Here is a 19,906-nt window from a genome sequence, read left to right on the forward strand (position 1 = left end):
GACTGATCAGATGTGCCAAAAGTGGTTTGCCCAGTTTCATGGTAGAGATTTCTTGCTGGACGATGCTCCATGGTTGGGCAGACCAGTTGAAGGCGACAGCAATCAAACTGAGACATGGAGAACAATGAACTTTATTCCACATGGGAGATAAGTGACATACTCAGAATATCCAACTCAACCACTGAAAATCAAAACACTATGGTAACTGCTTTTATTAAATATGTTTGGGCTGCACATGAGGAAAAAAAAACACAACCTTCTTGATCATATTTCTGAATGCAATTCTCTACTTAAAACATAGCAAAAACATTTCGTTTTCTGAATAAATTGTGATGGGTGATAAAAAGCACATACAGTATAATAATGTAAGTGGAAGATATCACGGGGCAAGCAAAATGAACCACCACCAACCACACCAAAGGCCGATCTTCATCCAAAGAAGGTGATGGTGTGTACATGGTGGGACTGGAAGGGATGAGCTTCTTCTGGAAAACCAAACGATTCATTCCAATAATTACTACTCCCAATTAGACCAACAAAAAGCAGCACTCAATGAAAAGCATCCAGAATTAGCCAAAAGAAAACAGAATCTTCCATCAGGATAACACTAGTTTGCATGTTTCTTTGATGACCAGGCAAAAGTTCTTAAAGCTTGGCTGGGAAGTTCTGATTTATCCACCATACTCACTAGCCATTGCACCTTCAAATTTCCATTTATTTTGATCTTTACAAACTTATTTTAAAGAAAAAAATTTCAATTCCCTGGTGTAAAATGCACCTGGAATAATTCTTTGTTCTAAAAGGAAGATGGAATTATGAAGTTGCGAAAAATGGTAGAAGTTAGTGGAAAAAAATGGTGAATCACTGTTTAATAAAGCTCTTGGTAAAAATGAAAAACGTGTCCTTTATTTTTACTTTTTAAAAACCAAAGGAACTTTTTGATCAACCCATATTAGCAAACTGAATTCAGCAATTTATTTAAGAGTTATATAGTGAAAATGTTGGATTTGTTCGTGGAATGTAAGGTTAGTTTTTAAGATTAGTAAATCACCATATAAACAAAAGACACAAATTCTGATATACAGAAAAAGTATTCATTAAAATATGCAACTGATATCTCTAGTGAAACTGGGAACAAAAGGGAACTTCTTTATCCTGATAAACAGTATATACCAAAACTAAAAAAGAGAGAGAAAAACGATAGCAAACAGAATACTCACTGGTGAAAGATTAGAAACGAGAGTTCACAGCCAGCACACCAGGACAAACAGGTTTTAAATGTTTTAAATAAAAGATACAGACTAGAAGAAGTCATTTCACAAATATAAGGAACTTTCTAAAAACCTCAGAGTTTAGCAAAGGTGGGATAAAACCAAAACAAAAAATAAACAATTAGAAAATATAATTTTGATTCAATTTAAAAAATACTAAAGAGAATAATTTTTAAATAAAATTAATTTTATTTCTGAGAAAAAAATACAATTGACATCTATTACATATAATTAGCAAGAAAAATGATAAGCTATAACTAATAAGATAAAGACTATAGAGAAAACTAAGAGTTTATTATAAAGAACTACACATTTAAAAAATAAGAGTAGCTCTATATTAAAACATTTCTAACTGGGGAATTTTTGCAGAAACCAATGCCAGTGGCATTAATATGTCTCTGGTCAAAAATGTGTAAACATGAAGAATATCATGAAGCTGTCAGTTCTTTTCAAAATGATTCAAAGATTTAAATATATTCAAAATACTGAGATTAGTTTCTCTGCACAGAGGACAAGAAGGCAAAGTAAAAGGACCTGAGTTCACCTCCTCTCGCTAAGAGTCAGACACGACTGAGAGACTTCATTTTCACCTTTCACTTTCATGCATTGGAAAAGGAAATGGCACCCCACTCCAGTACTCTTGCCTGGAGAATCCCAGGGACGGGGGAGCCTGGTGGGCTGCCGTCTATGGGGTCGCACAGAGTTGGACACGACTGAAGTGACTTAGCAGCAGCAGGAAACACTAAAAATCACAACTAACTGCTGAAAAACTAGCAATCAAGAGGACTGGAACCTCTCCATAAAATATTCTACCTCCAAAAACAAAAAAACACCACCACAACAAGATGGTGGGGCACATTTGCAAAATAATCAAATCTCACACCTGCCAGTTGGGTGAAGCACAAACTGGAAAATAATTATATCTCAGAAGTTCTCCCACAGGCATGACAGTTCTGAGCCTTGTGTCAAGCTCCTTAGTCCGGGGGCCTGATATTGGGAGGAGGAGCCACCAGAGCCATTTGGCTTTGAAGGCTAGCAAGGCTTGCTACAAGAGCTCCAGAGGGCTGGAGGGAAGCAGAAACCCCGCTCTTGGAGAGCACACACAAGATCTCACGTGTACCAGGACCCAGGGGGAAAAGCAGCAGCTTCATAGGAGTCTGGGCTAGACTCACCTGCTGGTCCTAGAGGATCGTCTTGCGAGGCAGGGGCTGCTGTGGTTCACTGTGGGGACAAGAGCACTGGTGGCAAAGGTTCTGGGCCATGCACACTGCTGTGAGCTGTCCTGAAGGATACCATTTTAATGCCAGGTCCTAGCCCCACCCAACAGCCTGAAGCTTCCAGTGCTGAGATGCCTCAAGCCAAAAAATAAACAGGCTGGGAACATATCCCTACTCAGCAGACAAGCTGCTTCAAGTTTTCCTGAGCTCAGTGAAGTGACCGACTCAGTGTCCGACTCTTTGCGACCCCATGGACTGTAGCCTACCAGGCTCCTCCCCTCCATGGGATTCTCCAGGCAAGAGTACTGGAGTGGGTTGCCATTTCCTTCTCCAGGGGATCTTCCTGAGCTCAAAGCTGCCTCTAAACACAATCTTTGCCACTGCCCTGCCCGCCAGAGGAACAGGACCCAGCTCCAACCACCAGGGGGGCAGACACCAGAAGAAAAATGAATTACAACCCTGTAGCCAATGGGACTACAAAGACAGAAAGTGAGACAAAGTGGGATGACAGAGGAATAGGTTCCAGATGAAGGAACAACAAAAAAAAAAACACTAAGTGGAGACAGACAATCTACCTGAAAAAGAATTGAGTGTAATGACAGTAAACAGGATCCAAAATCTTGGAAAAAGAATGGAGGCACAGACCAAGAAGATACAAGAAATGTTCAACGAAGAGCCAGATGATATAAAGAACAAACACAGTGGAAAATGCAGTAACTGAAAAATACACTAGAAGGAATCAATAGCAAAATCAATGAGGCAGAAGAATGGATAAGTGAGCTGGAAGACAGAATGGTGGAACTCACGACTGTGGAACAGAATAAAGAAAACAAAAGAAAAAAGAATAAAAAGAAATGAGGACAGTTTAAGAGAACTCTGAGACAATATTAAATGCACGAGCATTCATGTTATAGGGGTCCTGAAAGAAGATGTAGAGAAAGGGCCTGACAAAATATTTGAAGATATAATATCTGAAAACTTCCCTATTATGGAAAAGTCACCCAAGTTGAGGAGGCAGAGTCATGTACACCAGAAACCCAAGGAGGAATGTGCCAAGACACATGTTAACCAAATTGATAAAAATAAAAGACAAAAATAAAATATTAAAAGCAACAAGGGAAAAGCAACAAATAACATTAAGAAAATCCCTGTAAGGTTATCAGCTGATTCTTCAGGAGAAACTCTACAGGCCAGAAGAAAATGGTTGGACATATTTAAAATGATGAAGGGAAAAATGACAACCAAAAATACTCAGCAAGGCTCTCATTCATATTTTATGCAGAAATCAAAAGCTTTATAGACAAGCAAAAGTTGTGAGAATTCAGCACTACCAAGCCAGTTTCATAACAAATAGTAAGGGAACTTCTCTAAATGGAAATGAAAAGGCTGCAACTAGAAACAAAATTACAAATAGGAAAGCTCACCAGTACACACAGTAAAAACAGGAAATCACTCACACAGAATGAGTAGAGTACAAATGCAGGATAATGGAAACACATTTGAAATTAAGAGACCAGCAACTTAATCTTGGATATATAGACTTCTATGTAAACAGATCAAGTGCTCCAACCAAAAGACACACAGTGGTTGAACGCCCAAAAATAAGACCACATGTATGCTGTTTGCAAGAGAACCACTTCAGATCTAGGGATACATACAGACTGAAAGTGAGGAAATGGGAAACGACATTCCATGCAAAAGAAAATCAACGATGGAATAATACTCGTATAGAAAAAATGAACTTCAAAATAAAGACATACAAGATACAAAGAAGGATACTACCCAATGATCAAGTTCAGTTCAGTTGCTCAGTCGTGTCAGATTCTTTGTGACCACCACGGACTGCAGCACAGCAGACTTCCCTGTCCATCACCATCTCCCAGAGTTTACTCAAACTCATGCCCATTGAGTCAGTAATGTCATCCAACTATCTCATCCTCTGCCATCCCCTTCTCCTCCTGTCTTCAATCTTTCCCAGCATCACGGTCTTTTCCAAAGAGTCAGTTCTTCACATCAGGTGGCCAAAGTATTGGAGTTTCAGCTTTAGCATCAGTCCTTCCAATGAATATTCAGGACTGATCTTCTTTAGGATGAACTGGTTGGATCTCCTTGTGGTCCAAAGGACTCTCAAGAGTCTTCTTCAACACCACAGCTCAAAAGCATCAATTCTTTGGTGCTCAGCTCTCTTTATAGTCCAACTCTCACATCAATACATGATTACTGGAAAAACTGTAGCTTTGACTAGACGGACCTTTGTTGGCAAAGTAATGTCTCTGCTTTTGAATATGCTGTCTAGGTTGATCATAAATTCTCTTCCAAGGAGGAAGCGTCTTTAAATTTCATGGCTGCAGTCACCATTTGCAGTGATTTTGGAGCCCCAAAAAACAGTATGACACTGTTTCCCCATCTACTTCCCATGAAGTGATGGGACCAGATGCCATGATCTTAGTTTTCTGAATGTTGAGCTTTAAGCCAACTTTTTCACTCTCCTCTTTCACTTTCATCAAGCGGCTCTTTAGTTCCTCTTCGCTTTCTGCCATAAGGGTGATGTCATCTGCATATCTGAGGTTATTGATCCAGCAATCTTGATTGCAGCTTGTACTTCATCTAGTCCAGCGTTTCTCATGATGTACTCTGCATATAAGTTAAATAAGCAGGGTGACAATATACAGCCTTGAAGTACTCCTTCCCAATTTGGAACCAGTCTGTTGCTCCATGTCCAATTCTAAACTGTAGCTTCCTGATCTGCATACAGATTTCTGAAGAGGCAGGTCAGGTGGTCTGGTATTCCCTTCTCTTTAAGAATTTTCCAGAGTCTGTTGTGGTTCACACTGTCTAAGTCTTTGGCATAGTCAATAAAGCAGATGTTTTTCTGGAACTCTAGCTTCTTCAATGATCCAGCGGATGTTGGCAATTTGATCTCTGCTTCTTCAGCCATTTCTAAATCCAGCTTGAACATATGGAAATTCACAGTTCATGTATTGCTGAAGCCCGGCTCAGAGAATTCTGAGCATTACTTTACTAGCATGTGAGATGAGTGCAAATGTGTGGTAGTTTGAGCATTCTTTGGCATTGCCTTTCTTTGGGATTAGAATAAAAACTGACGTTTTCCAGTCCTGTGGCCACTGCTGAGTTTTCCAAATTTGCTGGCATATTGAGTGCAGCACTTTCACAGCATCATCTTTCAGGATTTGAAATAGCTCAACTGGAATTCCATCACCTCCACTAGTATTGTTCATAGTAATGCTTTCTAAGGCCCACTTGACTTCATATTCCAGGATGTCTGGCTCTGGGTGAGTGATCACACCATCATGATTATCTGGATCATGAAGATTTTTTTGTATAGTTCTTCTGTGTATTCTTGCCACCTCTTCTTAATATCTTCTGCTTCTGTGAGGTCCATACCATTTCTGTCCTTTATCAAGCCCATTGTTGCATGAAATGTTCCCTTGGTATCTCTAATTTTCTTGAAGAGATCTCCAATGTTTCCCATTCTGTTGTTTTCCTCTATTTCTTTGCACTGATCACTGAGGAAGGCTTTCTTATCTCTCCTTGCTATTCTTTGGAACTCTGCATCCAAATGGGTATATCTTTGCCTTTTTCCTTTGCCTCTCACTTTTCTTGTACTAACAGCTATTTGTAAGGCTTCCTCAGACAACCATTTTGCTATTTTTCATTTCTTTTTCTTGGGAATGGTCTTGATCCCTGCCTCCTGTACAATGTTACGAACCTCTGTCCATAGTTCTTCAGGCACTCTGTCTATCAGATCTAATCCCTTGAATCTATTTGTCACTTCTACTGTATAATGATCAAGAGATCAATCCAAAAAGAGGAATTAACAATTTTACATGCAATCAACATAGGAGCAATAATAATATAATGCAAATGCTAACAGTCATAGAGATTCAGGTTTGATCTCTGTGTTGGGAAGAGGAAGAAATGGGCCTCTGGGCCTGGAGGAGGAAATGGAAACCAATTCCAGGATTCTTGCTGGACAGTGGACAGTCCCATGGACAGAGGAGCCTGGCAGGCTACAATCCATAGGGTCACAAGAGTCAGACACAATTGAGCAACTGAACAAGACACACGCACCAGCCATGAAAGGAGAAGTCAACAGTAACACAAGAGTGGGGACTTCAACATTACATTTATATCAACAGACAGATCATCCAAACTGAAATCAGTAAGAAACACAGGTCTTAAATACACATTAGACAGACTTAACTGATACTTATAGAACATTCCATCTGAAAGCAGCAGAATACAAATTCTTCTCAAGTGCACATGAAACATTCTCCAGGAGTGATCACAGGCTAGGCCACAAAGCAAGCTTGGGTAAAACTGCAATTACATCAATCTTTTCCAACCACAACACTAGAAGATTTTTTTAAAAATCAAGAAAAAAAAAACTAAAAAAAAAAACAACTCAGAGGATAAACAATATGCTGCTAAATAACTAATGGATCATGGGGAAGAAAGAGGAAATAAAAAAAAATACTTAGGGATAAATGCAAACAAAAGCATGATGATCCAAATTTATGGGATGCATCAAAAGCAGTTCTAAGAGGGAAGTTTATAAGCAATACAATCTTATCTCGGGAAACAAGAAAAATCCGTCAAACAAAAAAATCTAACATTACGCCTAGAGCAACCAGAGGAAAAAACAAAATCTTAAAATTAGCAGAAGGAAAGAAAGAGCAGAAATAAATGATATGGAGACAAAACAATAAATTAAATAGAGACAAAATAAACAATAGACAAGGTCAATGAAACCAAAAGCTGGTTCTTTGAGAAGATAAACAAAATTGATAAACCTGTAGCTAGACTCATCAAGGAAAAAAGGGAGAGGGCTGAACTTAAGACTCGAAGTGAAATAAGTAGAAATTATAATGGATACCACAGAAATACAAAGGATCATAGGAAGCTACTACGAGAATCTACACATCAATAAAATGGACAATCTAGAAGAAACAGACAATTTATTAGAAAAGTGTGTGCGTATCTGTGCTCCGTTGCTCAGTTGTGCTCGATTTTTGGAGACCTTATAGACTGTAGCCTACCAGGCTCCTCTGTCCATGGGATTTTCCAGGCAAGAATACTGGAGTGGGTTGCCATTTCCTCCTCCAGGGGGTCTTCCCAACCCAGGAATGGAACCCATGACTCCTGCACTGAGCCACCTGGGAAGCTTATGAGAAAAGTACAACCTTCCAAACCAGGAAGAAACAGAAAATACAAACAGAACAATCACAAGTACTGAGATTGAAACTAATTAAAACACTCCCAACAAAGTTAAGTCCAGGACCAGATGGCATCACAGGCGAGTTCTATTAAACACTTAGAGCAGAGTTAACATCTATCCGTCTGAAACTATTCTGAAAAATGGCACAGGAATTAACACTTCCAAACTCATTCTATGAGGCCAAAATCAGGCAAAGAAGACACACAAAAATATTAGAGAACGCTATCAATGAACAAAGATGCAAAAACCTCAGTAAATACTAGCAAACTAAATCCAACAGTGTATTAAAAGGATCATACATCATGATCAAATGGACTTATCCCAAAGATACAAGTATTTTTAAGTATCTCCAAGTCAGTGTGACGCACCCCATTTACAAATTAAGAAAATCCATAAAAAAGTGGGCACAAATGGAATATACCTCAACATAATAAAGGCCATGTATGACAAATTCAACACCATATTCAATGGTGAAAAGCTAAAACATTCCCTCTAAGACCAGGAACAAAACAAGGATGTCTACTCTCACCAGTTTCATTGAACATAGTTTGGGAGTCCTAGCCAGGGCAATCAGAGAAGAAAACAAAAGGAATCCAAATTGGAAAAGTAGTAGCATAACCGTCACTGTTTGCAAATGACATGATACTATGCATAGAAAATCCTAAAGATGTTACCAGAAAACTTACTACAGTTCATTAATTCAGTAAAATTTTAGGAGACTAAATTAATACACAGAAATCTGTTGCATACTTTTACACTAAGAAAAAAAGAACAGAAATAAAAAATAAGGAAACCATCTCATTTGCCATCACATCAAAAAGAGTAAAATATCTAGGAATAAACTTAACCTAAGGAGGCAAACAATTAGAACTGGACATGGAATAACAGACTGGTTCCAAATAGGAAAAGGAGTACGTCAAGGCTGTATATTGTCACCGGGCTCATTTAACTTATATGCAGAGTACATCATGAGAAACGCTGGGCTGAAAGAAGCACAAGTTGGAATCAAGATTGCCGGGAGAAATATCAATAACCTCAGATATGCAGATGACACCACCCTTATGGCAGAAAGTGAAGAGGAACTAAAAAGCCTCTTGATGAAGGTGAACAAAGAGAGTGAAAAAGTTGGCTTAAAACCCAACATTCAGACAACAAAGATCATGGCATCTGGTCCCATCACTTCATGGGAAATAGATGGAGAAACAGTGGAAACAGTGTCAGACTTTGTTTTTTTGGGCTCCAAAATCACTGCAGATGGTGACTGCAGACATGAAATTAAAAGCTGCTTACTCCTTGGAAGAAAAGTTATGACCAACCTAGATAGCATATTGAAAAGCAGAGACATTACTTTGCCAACAAAGGTCCGTCTAGTCCAGGCTATGGTTTTTCCAGTGGTCATGTATGGATGTGAGAGTTGGACTGTGAAGAAAGCTGAGCACCAAAGAATTGATGCTTTTGAACTGTGGTGTTGGAGAAGATTCTTGAGAGTCCCTTGGACCACAAGGTGATCCAACCAGTCCATTCTAAAGGATATCAGTCCTGGGTGTTCTTTGGAAGGAATGATGCTAAAGCTGAAACTCCAGTACTCTGGCCACCTCATGCGAAGAGTTGACTCACTGGAAAAGACTCTGATGCTGGGAGGGATTGGGGGCAGGAAGAGAAGGGGATGACAGAGGATGAGATGGTTGGACGGCATCAGTGACTTGATGGACATGAGTTTGAGTGAACTCCGGGAGTTGGTAATGGACAGGGAGGCCTGGAGTGCTGCGATTCATGGGGTCGCAAAGAGTCAGACACGACTGAGCGACTGAACTGAACTACTATATATAAAACTGATAATCAACAAGGACAGGGAACCCTACTCAATACTCTATAATAACCTGCATGGGAAAAGAATCTGGACAACAGATATACATGTGTGTACAACAATCAGTTTGTGTTCACCTGAAACTAACACAATGTTGTAAATCATGCGTGTGCTGTGTGTGCTAAGTTGCTTCAGTCCTGTCCAACTCTTGGCAACCCCATGGACTGCAGCCGATCAGGCTCCTCTGACCATGGGATTCATCAGGTAGGAATACTGGAGAGGGTTGCTGTGCCCTCCTCTAGATCCTCTTCTCAACCTAGGGATCAAACCCATGTCTCTTAACTCTCCTGCACTGGCACCTGAGTTTTTTATACCACTCACGCCACCTGGGAAGCCCAAATCAACTATATTCAAATATAAAATAAAAATTTAAAAAGAAGCTGTGATATATACATACATAGGACTACTACCCAGTCATTAAGAAAGAATAAAACATTGCTATTTGCTGTAACGGATTGGACACTATGCCAAGTGAAATAAATCAGACCAAGATCAGTACTGTATGTGGATCTAAAAACTACAACAAATTAGTGAATATAAAAGAAGACTATAAATATAGAGAACAAACCAGTGGCTTCCAGTGGGCAGAGGTGCAAGACAAGGGTGGGGGAATGGGAGGTACTAAGGATGAGGCATAATATATAGACTTAAGCATGTATTGTACAACATGGAGAATATAACCCACATTTAGTAATAACCAAAAGTGGAAAGTAATCTTTAAAAAATGTATAAAAATTAAAATAAAAATGCACGAACACTCCCCTAAAAAGCCCCCAAATCCTAAGATTGAAATCCTGTGATTCTAAATCAGGAGATTCTGAATATCAATAACCTTTCTGTGAAGCACGATAAATTGTATGTGTAAGAGCAAAGAGACAAGAACAGCCATAATATTCCGAAAAAAACAAAGTAAAAATATTATGAAAATATTGTTTTAACAATATACGGGCACTGAAAAACAAGCAGATTCACAGGCCAGAAGATATCCAAAAGACTCATGCATAAGCAGAAGTATGGCGTGACACAGGTGGCAGTGCTCATGCGGACACACTCATCATTCGATAAATGAGACAGCGGGTTACCCACAGGGAAAAAAAGAGACTGAACCTCCACCTCACATCATACCCAAGTCAATTCCAACTGGATAAGATCTTGGAACTATAAAATAAAGATACCTTCACGGCCTTCAAGGAGAAGGGAATTCTTTACCTGGGTTTAAGGATAAAATAAGTGTAACTAATCTGACCTTTCGGAAAAAAATTTTTTTAGTTTTATAGGCATATTTAATAGATGATTTGTAAAGCAGGAGTCCATTTCACTGTTTATCTACTTGGATTTTGGAAGCGTAGTATTAAAACCATGACTGAATTAAGATTTTGCCCATTATAGATGAGCATCCCCTTAGAGTTGGAGAAGGCAATGGCACCCTACTCCAGTACTCTTGCCTGGAAAATCCCATGGACGGAGGAGCCTGGCACGCTGCAGTCCATGGGGTCACCAAGAGTCAGACACGACTGGGCGACTTCACTTTCACTTTTCACTTTCATGCACTGGAGAAGGAAATGGCAACCCACTCCAGTGTTCTTGCCTGGAGAATCCCAGGGACGGGGGAGCCTGGTGGGCTGTGGGGTCACACAGAGTCGGAAATGACTGAAGTGACTTAGCAGCAGCAGCAGCATCCCCTTAGAGTATGGGCGACTCCATGGACTGTAGTGATCAACAGACTGCATTCCTAATGCTGATTTTGCCTGAAATTTGCACTGTCTTGCAATGTTATGTGAAACTAATTACATAATTATCTTTGGAACTTAACCTCCCAACCCTTATTGTAACTACAAAGTGGTTTACAAGATATTTAATGGGGTGTTATGTTTGTGAAAAAATACCATGTAATTCAAAAACACTACTGAATAGCAGATTACTCTGTGTAGTAGTTAAGTCCTTTAGGATAATTTTAATTGTGGTCATTTTATGATTCTCATTGCTGGAAGTTATTAAATCTTAGCAAGCAGCACCAATATTAAATGTTGAAGGTTCATTTAAACTTTAAAGTTGGAGCAATTGTCTGTGTTTGAACAGATGAAATAAAGACAGCTTTGTATGCCCAGAAAGTAAAACTGTACTAAATGCTAGCCAGCCTTATTTTAAGAGTCAAATATTTCTTTTCCTGTGTTAATAATCAAGATAATTAGTATGTGGCCATTTTGTTACCCTTAAGAGACTGCAGTTCTGAACTTTTGGTTAAAGGTTTTGGCTGCTGTAGAAATTTTATTTTAAATATACTTTGAATTATAAGAACAAAAAATGTTTGTATTTTTTTCCAGTTAATTGGAATGATTTCCAAATTTCTGCAAGTAAGGTAATTATAAGTTTAAAGTATTAAGCACTTATTGGTAAATAATGTATATATTCTCATTCTGAGAAATATAAGTAGGTCAAGTGAAAATAAATTCTTTAAAGTTTACTACAAAAAAAGTAAAATGGAATTCCTAAATAAGACCCCAAGTACCCACAAACTATCAGGGAACAAACTGATAAATTTATTACATTAAAAATAAAAACTGCTATAAATTAAAATACCCATAAGAGAAAAATGAAAACAGGTATCTGCACACGATTAAAATAATCAATAAAAACAGATATACTATAAACTTCCATACACCAATAAAGATGACAAACAATCCAACAGAGAAATAGTGGGAAAGACGTCACTTAAAAAATACACGGAAATATACAGAATATGTGGGGCTTCCCTGAAGGCTCAGAGTAAAGAATCTGCCTGCAATGAAGGAGACCTGGGTTCAGTCCCTGGGTTGGGAAGATGCCCTGGAGAAGGGAATGGCTACCCATTACAGTATTCTTTAAAAAAAACAAACAAACAAAAAAAAACAAAACAAAAAAACATGTATTTATTTGGCTGCCCCGGAACTTAGTTTCGCCATGTGGGGTCTAGTTCCCTGACCAGGGACTGACCCAGGCCCCGTGCATTGGGAGCAGAGTCTTATTCACTGCACCACAAGGGAAGTCCCCATTCCAGTATTCTTGCCTGAAGAATTCCATGAACAGAGGAGCTTGGTGGGGCAGTACATGGAGTTGCAAAGAGTTAGACACGACCGAGAAGTTCAAACAAGCAAAATAAAATACATTATTTAAATATGTACTTATCATAAAACTATTTATAAAACAAAGGAAATAACACAAAATTCCGAACAGTGGTTCTCCTAAGGGGGTATGAAATCAGAAATACAGGGACCTTCAGTGATAACAGCAAAGTGCTATTTTTTCAGCTGACCGGCAGGTGCACTGTTCATTAATATTCTTCAAATTTTAAGTGAATGTTATAATCTTTTTTATATGTGTATGAAGCTTCATTTTAAAAGCTGATAGACCTTCCATACAGGAAGCTGAAAGCAGTTTCTAAGGCTTGGCTCATGTTAAAGCAGAACTTATCTCTCAAAATGATTAACTATAAAAAGGAAAGAAGCAGAGTGCCTCTGGTGAAGTACTGGAGAATGAGAGGGCCCAAATCTCCTACCCACCCCCGCACCCCCAACACACACACAGAACCTGAACTCCCATTCAGAGGAACATTGTAGGGGTGGGCAGGACATGGGAGACTATCAAATCTCTTCCAATCTTAAAATTCTTCGATGTAATGTGCTAAACCATAATGCCCATGAAGCCTTCACTTGGTCTCACACGTACTTCCTAAAGAGCAGATAGCGCAGGAGCGTCAGGCAGATCTGAATGCAGTGTCCTTAGCTATTAATCATGCGTATCTCTTTCAGTGTGTCACTGTGTGAGACATCAGCTGGATTACGCTATCCTCGGTATCTTCAGTTATTCTGTTGACATAGCTGTCATTCCAATACAGTCATTTATCTTATTTAATTGATACATTCCCTAGGGTTATCAAACTGGCAATTTAAGACATGCTTAAATTGGTAAGCTCCAAGTATCTTAGGTTTCCTGAATGGAAAACATCGTGCTTCGTTTCAAACAGTGTGAAAAGTAACTCAAGAAAACATTCTTGGAGACCTTAATAGGATTGTTTTCAAGAACCACATTTTATGTTAATCGCTTAATTTTGAGACCATTGCAAAAATAAGTTTTTTAAATGATTTTTAAAAAAAAAATTAATCAGAAACAAAATAAACAGTAAGGGGCATTCTCACAAATGAGTGTCTGGCATATAGGGATTCCAATGCATTCATGAGATGAACAAACCATAAACAGAGCTTAAGTAAAAAGGTGAAATTAATTCACCAGCTAAGTTTCTACTTTTACACTACTACCTATTTTGCCAAATAGCTTCAGACAATTTAACACTTGAGATGAGCTGGGTTCACATCTCAAAGATACAACAGCATTTTTATTCTATACATTTTTTTCACCCAAAGCTACATAAGAGAACTTACTAAAACACTGCCTTAAACTCCTTATTCCAAAGCCCACAGCTCTGACTCAAAAAAACAAAACAAACAAAAAAGGGACTAACACATATTTTTTATTAAGACTGGGAAAAACTCAAAGAACACTATCAAAAATTAATAAGTATAACAAAACAGCTGCTTGTTATAGCAGATTTGAAAAACTTATTTCAAATTTCAAACACTTCTACAGACTAGTTGTCTACATTTTTAAGAAAAAACTTTTAAACACTGACATTTTGAATAAAAACTAAAAGACAAACCTATTATCCTGATTTTTATTTGAAAAGAAATAAAAAACTGGTTAAAATCTAGTTTCTAGAAAAGAGTACAAGAGGTCAGATTTACACAGACACATCCTTTGGTTGCAAGATACTTTACATAGAAACCTATGTACTATGTACTTTACATAGAAACCTATGTACTCTTTTCTAAGAATACATTTGAATCAGTTCTAATGAGGTGGATGAAACTGGAGCCTACTATACAGAGTGAAGTAAGCCAGAAAGAAAAACACCAATACAGTATACTAACGCATATATATGGAATTTAGAAAGATGGTAACGATAACCCTGTGTACAAGACAGCAAAAGAGACACTGATGTATAGAACAGTCTTATGGACTCTGTGGGAGAGGGAGAGGGTGGGAAGATTTGGGAGAATGGCATTGAAACATGTAAAATATCATGTATGAAACGAGTTGCCAGTCCAGGTTCGATGCACGATACTGGATGCTTGGGGCTGGTGCACTGGGACGACCCAGAGGGATGGAATGGGGAGGGAGGAGGGAGGAGGGTTCAGGATGGGGAACACATGTATACCTGTGGCGGATTCATTTTGATATTTGGCAAAACTAATACAATTATGTAAAGTTTAAAAATAAAATAAAATAAAAAAAAAATAATAATGTTACAGAAACACTAGGAAAAAAAAAAAAAAGAAACCTATGTACTCTTTTCTAGACAAGAGTACAAGGAAAACCTGTTTTTCTCATCTGAAAAATCAATTCATAGCTGTTTCATCTGTTTAACACTATTGTTCTGTTACTTTTGAAGCATAAACTTTCCCCCCTTACTTTTGAATGGCCGTTTCTGTGAATAGCCCTAAATCTAGATAACCTTATACCTGTTAGAAGACCTACCCAAGCACCTGGCCAGTAAAAGCCACTGATCTTCAAGCCAAAGGACATAAGCAAAAAAAAAAAAACAGAAATAAAAACACAATCTCCATAAAAGGAAAAGGACATTATTCTATCATTGCTTGTAATTTAAAAACTTTTAAGGCTTACATACACTACCACTTTTAAGAAGATTTACCAACAATAATTTAACATTATCTTCCCCCAGTGTTTTATGTGTCTGTTTAAAGAGCATCTTAACCAGGTAGCTTATCCTCAATGCCTATATTCTATCCCACTCCTTTATACTTACTTGCAGCCTGACAATGAAAACGAAATCCTCGTGGAATTTCACCTGTAATTAAAAATATTTTATTGAGAGATGCAGAAATCCATAAGCTCTCGGTTGTACTACAGTAATATTCCATAGGATGACCATATCATAACAAAGGTAATTGCTATTGTTATGTGAAATTATAGAAGATTTAAACCTCAGAGGAGTTTTTTCCTAACCAATGGTATGATGACTATCAAAGAATCTTGGTATACTATTCACACTACTTAAAAAAGTTAGTCCTCACAGAGAAAGAAATACTAGGTGAAGAAAATCTGTGCTAAAGGAGTCTTAGCCAGGAGTCCATAAAAAGTCCACAGTTCATGAGGCCCTTGATATACCAAGATAACTGACAAATTTCTCAGAGGAAAGTCTCCAAGTTCTGCCTTTTTAACGTTTTACACCTGCTCAAAAATTATCCTAAGCAGCAACTCTCATTAAATAGGAAAATTTGTTTTCCTGTTATTTCAAAACAAGGAAAAGTGCTGGACTGTCCTAATGAATTTTAAAGCAACTGACAAAACCAAAGATGAAATTATTCTTTCCCCAAATAGTTCTCCCTATATATTCCTCATACTCCCCTAACTACTAACTACCAACTTGAGAACTGAATCAAATCCTATGTGTTCATTACTAACTGCTTTTGATGGAGTGGAATAGTAGGAATAATAATAGCTGAAAGTCTTTTAAATACTAGTCTATTTCCATACCATCTCATGTATTCTTTAGAAAAGTAAAAGTGAAAGTCGCTCAGCTGTGTCTGACTCTTTGCAATCCCATGGACTACCAGTCCATGGAATTCTCCAGGCCAGAATACTGGAGTGGGTGGTCATTTCATTTTCCAGTGGATCTTCCCAATCCAGTGATCGAACCCAGGTCTCCCACATTAGAACAGCTCTCCAACAGGTATTATCCCTACTTCACAGATTAATAGGTTCAGAAAGGATAAATATTTTGCTCAAGGTTACAAGTCAAGACCAAGTTAAAAACTAAGAACTGCTGAGGTGAAGGATGGGGTAAAGAAAGAAAACAGTAAAGCTTTCAGGAAATTGTAAGACTACAGATAAGCAAACAGCAGGCTACAGATTTTTTCAGGCATTCTATCTGCTCAACTTTAATGCTTCTAGTTCAGTTCAGTCGCTCAGGCATGTCTGACTCTTTGCGACCCCATGAATCGCAGCATGCCAGGCCTCCCTGTCTACCACCAACTCCCGGAGTTCACTCAAACTCATCTCCATCGAGTCGGTGATGCCATCCAGCCATCTCATCCTCTGTCGTCCCCTTCTCCTCCTGCCCCCAATCCCTCCCAGCATCAGGGTCTTTTCCAATGAGTCAACTCTTCACATGAGGCGGCCAAAGTACTGGAGTTTCAGCTTTAGCACCAGTCCTTCCAATGAACACCCAGGACTGATCTCCTTTAGAATGGACTGGTTGGATCTCCTTGTGGTCCAAGGGACTCTCACGAGTCTTTTCCAACACCACAGTTCAAAAGCATCAATTCTTTAGTGCTCAGCTTTCTTCACAGTCCAACTCTTACATCCATACATGACCACTGGAAAAACCATAGCCTTGACTAGATGGACCTTTGTTGGCAAAGTAATAGCTCTGCTTTTGAATATGCTGTCTAGGTTGGTCATAACTTTCCTTCCAAGGAGTAAGCGTCTTTTAATTTAATGGCTGCAATCACCATCTGAAGTGATTTTGGAGCCCCCCCAAAATAAAGTCTGACATTGTTTCCACTGTTTCCCCATCTATTTCCCACGAAGTGATGGAACCAGATGCCATGATCTTAGTTTTCTGAATGTTGAGCTTTAAGCCAACTTTTTCACTCTCCTCCTACTTTAATGCTTATTTGAGGTTAAAAGCCTAAACCAAAAACTCTGTCAACACTTCATTCTCAATAGTTTTTCAAACAGTCTACATTTGAAGAACTCACCCATGCAACAGCTTTTAAGAAAAATACTATTATTGAATAAGTTCAATATAAAAAAGTAACTTTTTAACATCTAGCATCTACTCTAATTGGCTACTTACCAGGATTTATAAAACTGTGGAAATCTGCCATAATACCTTCTTGGAGAGAATATTTAACACAGCCTATTTCACAAGGGAGGAAGCGCTGTTCACAGTGAGGAGGTAGCTCGCCATGGCTAAAAATATTCAAAAAATAAAAAATGCCTCCAAGGAGAGCTTTAAAAAAAAAAAGGCAACACAAACAGATAAGCATCTCAAGATATACTCCTTTGATAAAAACAAGAGTTTTAGAACCTTTCTCCTTCTGTTCCTATATTTCTAAATGAATTAGAAAAGAGAAAATAAATCAGGTGTATCAGATAAATACATTTTTATAACATTTACCAAGGATTAAAGCAGTAACCATTCTTTGCATGAAATAACAAAATTATTCAAACTTACAGCTAGCTCTACATAACTTAGCTATACATAAGACTTAAATGTGAGTAATGACTTAAGAAAAGCTATGACCCATATTCAAGAAATATAAGGGTATGGAAAATAAAGCCAAGTAGAATCAGTATAGAAAAATTCTAGTACAAACTATGGACACTTTAGTTCACTCTTTACCTTTTACCAATACACACAAGACCACTTATAAATCCTCTAAAGGAATAAAGAAATGTGAGAATGTAAGAAGGGTATTATTTACCAGGATTGGCCACGCTTAAGGACTGCTAAAGATTAGTAAGTTTTTAACAAAGTCAGAACACATTTAATTAAAAAAGAAACAAAAACAAAAAACAGCCAAAAGGAATAGCAGGGACTCTGATTAACTATATTCTTTGCTGTCCTAGGCTCAATTAATCTTTAATTTTAAAACAAACATATTTAAGTGTCTAGCTATAAACACTGGAATTCAAAAAGTATGTCTAATAACATATGAAATGGTAGAAACCAAGAGACCAGATTTTTGTTTAAAAAAAAAAAACAAAAAAAAAACCCCAGTATTACTTCAACAAATGCATATTACCTGATCTTTTACAACTTTAGTGCCATCCTGTTTGAACACCATAGTCAATTACTTTGAAATGCAGAATCAAAATGAAGACAAGTTTACTGATCAACATAACATAGAATTTTAAGTGCCCAAATTTATACAAGCAAAACACTGTAGGATTACTCTACCTTGATCACTTTTTAGAGACAAGCCTGACAGATCCGGGGGTGAAACATTCTGCTTTGGTACAAGCATGCCTGGCTTCCGCAATGGGGTGCAAACAGGTTTCTAAAGAGAAAGATAATCATTGACCATATATTTAAACTCTTGCCCACTTTATATCATATACTTAAATTTAGCAAAATAACTTTGAAACAACCCATAGATTACTTTAATAACCACTCCAAGCCAGTAAACCCAATGAGTACATAAATAATGCTTATAACACCTACACCCAAAGGCAGAGGATGGCAAAATCTAAAAATATTTTGAATCAAGGGGCTAGGTGGTAAATAACCAATCCAATTATTGTTGAAAGCCATTTCCCCACTACTGATAATCTAATCCTATGGAGTCACATAATGCATGCTTGTCCAGTGGCCAAAAGAATATCATTTGCCGAAGTACTCCAATACTGTTTTTTCCTCAAAGTAAAAACCAGATTGTGTTGACTTCAAGTCTCAATGATGTATATGTAGAACATGACTTTTATTTTGAAAGGAAATAAGAAACTGTAGAGAAAAGAAGACAAAAAAAAAATCGGGGCTCACAAATATAATTAAGTATTAACACGAATTCAACTGAGTAGAGCTTCTACTCAAACATAAATCCATAATATAAAAATCTCTCAAACCTAAAACAAGCAAAACTACTGAATTTCAATCCAATGTTAGCAGTTTATAATAAGAACAGAATTTTTGCTATGTCAGAATGGGAAGAATATAGAGGAAGGGGGTAAAATTCCACATTTACCTTGCCTTTTCTACATATGAATAAGCAACAGATTTTTTTCAGCGCTTTAACATTTTGCTACACAGACATAAATTCAAATAACTTTATTCAACTCTTACCTTTTAAGGCACACAAAATATTAATCAACATCCACAGATACTGTTATTTCAATATTTTAAACACAGACTGGTGTCATTCAAAAAGAGACAATGGACCAAACTACTGTTAAACACCTGAAAAAGATTCTTCAATCATAAAAGAATTCACAAGGACCCTTAGAGGCGATCTAGTACAAATCCTAAATATCAACACTCCCTTTTGCTAATCAAGGTTTATTGGTTGCAGGCTTCCTACTGGGATTTTCCCTGGCCTTCACCATCAAACGAAACCAACGTGTGCCCTAGTTCAGGAGCCTGCTCGTTTTTCAGCAAGCATTCTGACGCCAAGAAAAAAAAATGAAAAACTCTTTTGCACTCACCCAAATCATCCAGTCGTCTACTCTTGACATTAATCCATTCACTCATCCA

The 19,906-nt window shown here is 37.8% G+C and overlaps 1 protein-coding gene across 1 annotated transcript in view; it reads right to left on the reverse strand.

The window, feature by feature from the left end:
• The window catches only part of MAEL (maelstrom spermatogenic transposon silencer), a 54,683-nt gene that overhangs the window by 34,149 nt on the left and 628 nt on the right, over positions 1 to 19,906 (reverse strand). The window contains exons 3-5 of the mRNA XM_055587192.1: positions 18,617 to 18,716; positions 17,510 to 17,665; positions 15,455 to 15,496 (exon numbers count right to left, since the gene is read on the reverse strand). Of these exons, the coding sequence (XP_055443167.1) occupies positions 15,455 to 15,496; positions 17,510 to 17,665; positions 18,617 to 18,716 (298 nt within the window). The remainder of the gene's footprint in view (positions 1 to 15,454; positions 15,497 to 17,509; positions 17,666 to 18,616; positions 18,717 to 19,906) is intronic.

The sequence above is a fragment of the Bubalus kerabau genome, chromosome 6, assembly GCF_029407905.1.
Source record: "Bubalus kerabau isolate K-KA32 ecotype Philippines breed swamp buffalo chromosome 6, PCC_UOA_SB_1v2, whole genome shotgun sequence".
Lineage (NCBI taxonomy): Eukaryota > Metazoa > Chordata > Mammalia > Artiodactyla > Bovidae > Bubalus > Bubalus kerabau.